This window comes from Humulus lupulus, chromosome 7, assembly GCF_963169125.1.
Source record: "Humulus lupulus chromosome 7, drHumLupu1.1, whole genome shotgun sequence".
In the NCBI taxonomy this organism is placed as follows: Eukaryota; Viridiplantae; Streptophyta; class Magnoliopsida; order Rosales; family Cannabaceae; genus Humulus; species Humulus lupulus.
Window position 1 is genome coordinate 5540161 of NC_084799.1, and position 8145 is coordinate 5548305.

General features: G+C 34.4%; 2 protein-coding genes across 2 annotated transcripts; one reads left to right on the forward strand and one right to left on the reverse strand.

Annotated features, from left to right (window-relative positions):
* The first annotated feature begins 656 nt into the window (after positions 1-656).
* On the forward strand, positions 657-3777 carry LOC133790452 (protein RETICULATA-RELATED 4, chloroplastic-like). The gene is made up of 8 exons (XM_062228100.1): positions 657-1347; positions 1826-1894; positions 2143-2274; positions 2362-2415; positions 2509-2553; positions 2701-2840; positions 3120-3245; positions 3343-3777. Exons 1-8 carry the CDS (start codon positions 793-795, stop codon positions 3386-3388), a joined length of 1167 nt encoding a protein of 388 aa, XP_062084084.1. The 5' UTR covers positions 657-792; the 3' UTR covers positions 3389-3777.
* Positions 3778-3892: 115 nt separating this feature from the next.
* Positions 3893-6946, reverse strand: LOC133790451 (uncharacterized). Its single transcript, XM_062228099.1, has 3 exons — positions 6114-6946; positions 4328-4864; positions 3893-4229 (listed from the first exon to the last, which is right to left on the reverse strand). The coding sequence occupies exons 1-3, from the start codon at positions 6906-6908 to the stop codon at positions 4131-4133; spliced, it is 1431 nt and encodes a 476-aa protein (XP_062084083.1). The 5' UTR covers positions 6909-6946; the 3' UTR covers positions 3893-4130.
* Positions 6947-8145: the final 1199 nt, after the last annotated feature.

An 8145-nucleotide genomic window follows, 5' to 3' on the forward strand; every position in this document is an offset into this window, starting at 1 on the left:
TTTTATAGACTCTAATATCTATTTTTTTTTAATTAAATTTCTTGTTTTTGGAAAGTTAGGAGAGGGTAGTCCCCTTAGCTCCTCCACTTTACATAAATATATATTTTTTTACATTAAGAGTGAAAATGTGAACTTGAAACAGTATAATTAACCAGTAATGATTAATACACGTTCAAATTGTACATTTTTTACGCACTATAATGTGTAATTAATTTCAACCATTATTGTAAAAAAAAAAAAAAAACTCAAAAATACAATTAAAAGTGATGTAGACCTCACTTAAAATAATTTATAATTAAAATGAAATCCATATAATTAAAACTCAATCATATGTCTATGGCCATTAATTATAATATTCATTAATATTGATATATTTCACTTATGAAAATTAAATTTGTGAATATAATGCCAATGAACATTATGATTAAATAAATTTTATGATTTCTACCATATCGCCGAAAAGAGAATATTATTTAAGGCCAAAATATATTCCAAAAATAGAAAAATACCAAAAAGGGCACTGTATATGAGTACAGAAAATGAAGGTGAAGGTCGAAAAGTAAAATGACTAAAATACCCCTGCTCATCACTAAAATTTCTTGCTAGTCTCGTCCAACAAATCTTTCTAAAAGGTTTTGTGTTTGTCCCAACAAAACAAAAAAAAAAAAATCTCTCTAAAGTAAAGACTATATAAAGTATAAGAAGAAGAAACCCAAACACACACAGTCGAAGGGGGAAGACTTCCATCTGTGTGCGCCACCAACCAACGAACGAGCCTCCCCAAAATCAACAATGGCGATCGCCTTCTGCCTCTCTCCATCTTCCTCTTCTTCCTCCTTATCGTTCTCCAATCTCAATCTCCACCGTTCACTTCTATCATTACCATCTTCATCGTCTCATCTTCACCTAAGTTTCTCCTCCCCAACCGCTAACTCCCTTGCCTACCACAACCGCCACCGTTTGTCTCATTTTATTGTTGCTTCCACCGGCGGCGGAGGTGGTGGTGGATTCAACGGAAAAGGATCTTCCGGTGGCGGTGGCGGTGGAGGTGATGATCACGGTCACGGTGGTGAATCTGACGACAATGCTGGCGGAAAGAACAGAGCGGAGGCTTTTTTGGTTCTGAAGGAAGCTGGGAGGTCTCTGGAGAGTTTGCCTAAAGACTTGGCGGCGGCGATTGAGGCGGGGCGGATTCCTGGAATGGTTGTTAGTCGGTACTTTTCGCTTGAGAAGTCGGGGTTGATCCGGTGGCTGATGCAGTTTGCTGGATTTAGGGAGAGGCTTTTGGCTGATGATTTGTTCTTGGCTAAGGTTGCTATGGAGTGCGGCGTTGGAATGTTTACTAAGGTATACTCTTCTGATTTTCCACTTTCTTTTTCAATCACTGTCATTGTTCTTTGATTTACATATGTATAATAAATGTGGGTAGATTTGATTTCATTTTCAGCAATAACCAAATAAGAAAAAGAAAAAAAGAGATACCTTTACTTTCTGAGCAGCTAGAGATCAAAAGGTCTTTTAAGCTCCACCGTTTTTTTTTTGCAAAAATTAATCGGTTGATTGTCTTAGTTTTGTGGAGTCAAATATCATGTTTTCAATTTCTGAGTTGTTCTATGACGATGTGATTGTGGTGTATAATTGAATAAAAAAGTTTCAGTAGGGAGAAAGATTTTCGATAACCAGAAGTTTTTTCTGGTAGTTATTAGGAAGAGTAAAACGTCCATTAGATTAGTATGTTTTACGGGCAATATGTATTTTTTGATCGGTGTGATGAAGTTGATCACTTTTGTTGGGTTCTGAGTTTTAATTTTTATTTTGATCATAGACTGCTGCTGAGTATGAACGCCGAAGGGAAAACTTTTTCAATGAGCTTGAAGTTGTTTTTGCAGATGTGGTATGTATTCTTTCTTACCATTTCTCTCGTCTTTATTTTCAACCTTATGTAATAGCGCTAATTAATGTTGCAACTTACAAAACAACAAAGGGATTTTTTTTCCTTTTTGGTGGGGCAATTGTGGCAAAGGGCTTGCCGTAAAAGAAAATAAGGTTGATGGTGATATACGATTTTTGATATACCCATTACCGTCCTGTTTATGTTATTGTTGCTTTGCTTTTAACACTTCTTTCCATATTTTTCCTTAGGTAATGGCCATAATTGCAGATTTCATGCTTGTTTTTCTTCCCGCTCCCACTGTTTCTCTCCGACCTGCACTTTCACTAAATGCAGGATTCATTGCCAAGTTTTTCCATAACTGCCCTGATAACGCCTTCCAGGTTTTCTTCTTTTTCTGTCAACATTTTCCAATTCTTGCCGAGGTATTGTTTACAGCTACTAATACTATTCTAAATATATGTCTACAGATTGCTTTGTCTGGAACATCATATTCATTAATGCAGAGGATTGGTGCCATAGTGGTAAGGAGAAGTTTAGATGCCTGCTAGCTAGTTTGTACTGGAAAAAACTAAAATGAATTTAGATATTTACAATGACTTGATTGAATTTTGCAGCGCAATGGTACCAAGCTTTTTGCAGTTGGCACTGCTTCATCACTGGTTAGTTTCTGTGTGCCTACGATTGTTTCTGTCACCTTTTTTTTTTTTCGATTGTATTGTGATTGAAAAAATAAGTAATAAAAAAAATCTCATTACCACAAATCTAAATGAAGCTCACATAATGAAATTGGTTATATTTTTATTTAGGTTGGCACAGCTGTGACAAATGCCTTGATTAATGCAAAGAAGGCAGTAAATAAGGATGCTGCTCTTGAAGTTGAAAACGTGCCTATAGTATCCACCAGTGTTGCCTATGGTGTGTACATGGCAGTTTCTAGCAACCTCAGGTATGTGACTTCTTCAGTTAGGTTCTTCAGTATCATGATCAACCTTTTAGTTAGCAATTCATCTTGCTTATGCTAAGTCAGTGTGACGGATATTTCTTATGATTGTTAAATTTGTCACATGATGTGCTCATAAACTTATTACATAAACTAAACTCAGAGAAAAAACAAGTATAGTTTTACTTGCTACAATGCTTAAATTCTCTGTACACGCTACTACTGGTTTCAAGACTAGCATTAGCACTGGAATATCTTTACCAAAACCATAATTGTGATTGACAGGTATCAAGTACTGGCCGGTGTTATCGAACAGCGTTTATTGGAACCCTTACTACACCAACACAAGCTTATGCTAAGTGCAATGTGCTTTGCTGTTAGGACGGGCAATACATTCTTGGGTTCATTATTGTAAGAATTATTCTCCTATCAACATTTTTATTCCCAAATGAGTCTCTTCCCCTTGGTGATTAAATTCTAACCACTTTTTGCTAAATTCTAATCACAGGTGGGTGGATTATGCTCGTTGGATAGGAATCCAGAAATCCCATTAATAAGTGAGTGGGTATGTCTTCACCGCCGTTTCTGTTTTACTTTATTTGAAAGAAATTATAGAGTGAAGTTGGTCTACCCTGCCCCACTACAAGATGTTGTAAAAGATTGGCAAATTGCTTAAAAAAATTGGATTGGCGGGGGAGTTTTGGGTGCTTAGGATATTCTTTGTCCTAGTACATTTTACAGCTCGTGACTGAGCTAACACATGTTTGGATTATTAGTTTCTGGTCCATTATGATTTCAACCCATTCATGAAGATTTGTGGTACATTGCTACAGAAACCTGAATTGTTGTTATGTATTTCCTTTATTCTGGAATGAAGTTTTGTAATTATTGAAGAGATTAAACATTTATTTTGATTGCTCCCACAAGGTCTGTGGTTCGAGTCTCTCCCGAGTACTTACATAACAATCACTGGTAGTTTTATGGTTCTGGAAGCCTAGTTTTTTTTTTAACAGTTCAAACAGAAAACAAAACTAAGACTATCAATGTGAGAATATGTATGCACAACAAGCCAAGCGAACCATGGCCATGAGTTTTGTCTCTTGTCATTAGTGGTTCCTGTGAAATCACCAACCACTCAAAAACTCTTATACATGATCTTCTTTATCCCACTTTTGTATAATAATCAAGCAAATATTGTGAAACATATCCAGCATTCATTTCCATGCATTCAATAACTTACTGTTACTGCGCCGAAAGTTAAATTTTAAGCCTAGTAGTCTTTGTGTTCTTGTTAAATTAAGCTGTGACTTCTTCCTTCGGACATGCCCTGTATCTGACCTCTGTAGTGTTCTCTCCGTCCCCATAAACGACGTCGCAACACTCTCTTCCTTTACTCTATTACACACAAAAACACATAATAATCAACACAAACAGCTTACTTAACAAAACAAATTCAGATTGCTATCTATGTATAATCGTATCCATATACTGACCTCCAAAGGCAGTTTGGCAGGGGAAAAGACTCGAATTCTTTGGATGTGATCGGCAGAATGGTTACCACTGGAAGAACAAGCTGGTAAGCCACGAGAAGATGCTCTTACATAAGTGGTTACAATCCCATCGTCGGCAGCCTCCTGAATGGAGTCGAAGAAGAAGACGTGAGGGGCTTCGCAGGGATTGTTGGTGAGCCACCGCGTGTTGAACATGTAGAACGGTGGCCTGTGCCGCTTCCATGGGCGGAAAGTCTCGAGTGGTCTGCGCAGAAAGCTGCGAGGGAGTGTGGCTTCGTAGATGTGTGTGGAGTAGCCCCATGAGACTGAGAATGACCAGTTGGTCGGCCTGTGGTGGCATATGGTTTGTTGGAGAACACGAGAGGGGTCAACTTTCACTGCCTTCATGAGGTGGTGGATGGATTCGGGTCGGGTCTTGTTGGGGAAGATCGGGTCTACGGTGTCGATGTGGTGGAGGGAGAGGAATGGTGTCTGTGGATGAGCTGATAGTAGTCCTGATATGTCACCGTGTAGATCAATCTACAACCACACATTTTACGTAGCCATTAAATTAACTATTTTTGTTTTTAAAAACAAAAAATAATAAACATCAGTCATTTTATAACTGATGACTACTAATATTTTCCTTTATTAAGAAAGTTTTTTCCTGAAACATTATTTGATTGTACATTGTATACTTTTAAATGAATAATGATATAATTTTCAGGAATTTTTTAAAAAATAATTTATTTTTGAGTTTTTTTTATTATTATTTTTATGATTTTAGAAAAAATTATGATTTCTAGTATATTAGAGATATAATGTGTATTTGGTATAAAACATATATCAAATCTATTAAAAGTATATTAAATATATACCAAATTTATACTCTACATATACCAAAAATCATTGTAAAAAATAATTAAAAATCTCTAAAAAGGATATATATTTGTGAAAATACTCTATTCTAATTAATTTTATTTAGCAAAATAGACTTGGGTGTTGAGAAATTTGAATAAAATCAAATGTTAATATTAATAAAAGCTATCGTGTAAAAATAAGTATAAAAATTAATATTTTGCCTAAACTCATTTTTATATAGAAAATTGCATTGAATGTAAATTAGTGTTTTCTACAATTTTTAAGCATTAGGTTTTAAATGGAGAATATTTTAATAATTGTCAATTATTTTACACAAACTCTCAAACATTAACAATATAATATAATGATTCTCTTTCTCATTCATTATCCCAATCAAATTATAATCAATCAAATGATAAAATGATTGACAATTATCTTTACCAATGTAGTGTCATGAATATTACTTGCCATTTATACGGGAAGATGATTATTTCACCCCATAAAAAAAGAGAATGGCTAAAGTGCATCAGTTGTGTGCAACACCACAAGAAGATTGGGTGTCACATATTTGAATTTAATAAGTATCATGCAGTATCGCTAACTAATTATGAGGTGCCAATTCGTGTGTGCACCTTAAGGTGGTGTCAATAACAATACTCTATTTGAATTTAAAGTGTTATTATTTGACACTTTGTGTCCAAAGCCATACGAAGTGATATAATTAATTAGCGTTATTAAATTCACATAATTGACGTGATATTAAATTGGACCAATACTCCTTATATTGTTAAGCACGAGTGGTGCGCTTAGCGATTCTTAAAAAAAAAAAAAAAAAAAAGAAGTCTTTCCATTCGTCTCCTTTAATATCAGTTTTTCAATGACAATATCAGTTGAAAAAAATAATAAAATCAAAATCAAATTACTTTACCTGATGGAAGCCATTGTTATGAGTGAGAAAAACACCAAGATCAGCCAAACAAGTATACAACATAAAATCACTGACTTTCAAAGTGGGATATCTCTCGAGACAACCATCCAACTGAGTCGCCACCAACGAAGCCAAAGGGTAACTCAAGGCATAACCAGCTCCGCCGAAGGCCATCTCGAACGAGAAGTCGGAGTTGGACTTGATACACTCAGAGTTCGTTCCAATATAAAAGTAGTTAGTATGATCATACTTGCTCAGAACTTCGACCAAGTTATCGACCGCCAAAACGGTGTCGTCGTCCGTCATCACATACCATCTAACACCCTCGTCACCTTCCCTAAACATCTCCAGAATCGTCCGTACAATCCTAACCTGAGATGGGCTCGAGGCTCGTTCGTAGATTCTCTTGACGTTTTCGTTGACCCGAAACGGAGGAGCCGAAGAGGGCCAAGGGAGGAACTCGTTTTTGGGTGGTTTGTCGAGAAAGAGATATCCTCGAGTCACGTTGGGTCGCCACCAGGATTCGGAGTAGAGCTTTTTGTGCTTCCATGTGTTCATGGAGCCGACTATACTGAAAACGAGGTGGCTGAGATTGGTTTTGATCGGAGGAGGAGAAGGAGGAGTTGGGAGAGTATGGTTTGGTGAAGAAGATATTGGCCATTTTTGTATGAAGGTTTCCAGAAGATCGAAACGTTTGGTGTTGTGAGTACTGTCGAATAAAACTATGTAGAAGAGGAAGAGGACTAGACCTGATATGGCCAGAGATTTCAATAAATCTCCGAATGAAGACCCCATTTTTGGGTTTCTTGTGGGAGTGTCTATGGCAACTGGAGATGCCATTTTCGATATCCCTCGCTATAACTCAACTCACTCACTCCTCAGTATATAAATGTGACTCGGTTATAGACTCATATGTATATGTATGATTTTCCATGTAGAGAGACTAATTGTCGTGGTTTAGAAACAACTGTGTAAAGTAGTAATTATTTACGTGAGTAATTACAATATATTTTCAATTCAAGATATAATAATTATTTATGAATTATGTTTGGCAAAATAATTAATAATTAGTAATATTATGTGATAAATATTATTTAAAATTGATAGTGATGAGTAATTACATCGTGTAATTACACCTAATTCTCTAGGGGCTAGGAGAATTAGAGAGTATAATTGGAATTCACGACCATGCCAAATTGATTAATTATTTCAAATTATACTCAATTCTAATTATAGGGTGATTTTCTAAATACGCTCTTAGTTTTTTTGAAAAAGTAGTGTGAGTGATAGAGAAAATGATAAAGAAAAATAGAGGAGAGATAATTTTTTTTTCTTTCTTTATGAAGAGAGTAAATACTATTTATTTTATTTAAGGAAAATTAAATAAATAAAATGCATTGACAGATAAGGAAAATAAAAAAGTTAATTAAATTTTAAATTTATGATTTTTTTTTAATAATTATATATATGTACGTGACATTATAGATTGTCACGTATGTCGTTTAAGATCTAGAGAGCTTGTTATATGATATTATTATTACAGTTTTTGTTACAAGGGCACTAGTAGTGCTAACTTTTTTTTTAATAAAAATTAAAATTACACATGAATGTTAATTTTTTTTTTTCAATTTTTTTTTTCATAACAAGTTTCATGGGTTTAGTGGATGTAGTTGATTTTGTTAATCTTTGTTGTATGGTTTTGTCTGCAATATATATCGAATGAAATTGAATAATTAATACACACCGATAAGAGATAACTTATCGGATTGCATTTTTAGTTAATATTTATACATATATAGAAGATATAATTTGAAAACAAAATAGATGAAAAATAATATAGATTCCAACTCTTATTAGAATGAATTTTTTTTAGTTAATATTTATATATAGAAGAAATCTAATATGGAAAGAATATTATAGTTCGTGTGGTCTTTAAAGATGTGAGATTTTTTTCCCTTTAGAATAAGAAGGAAACTACAAAAATTAAAAAAAAATATTTTATTTATTATTTTAATTTTTTTGACAAAATATG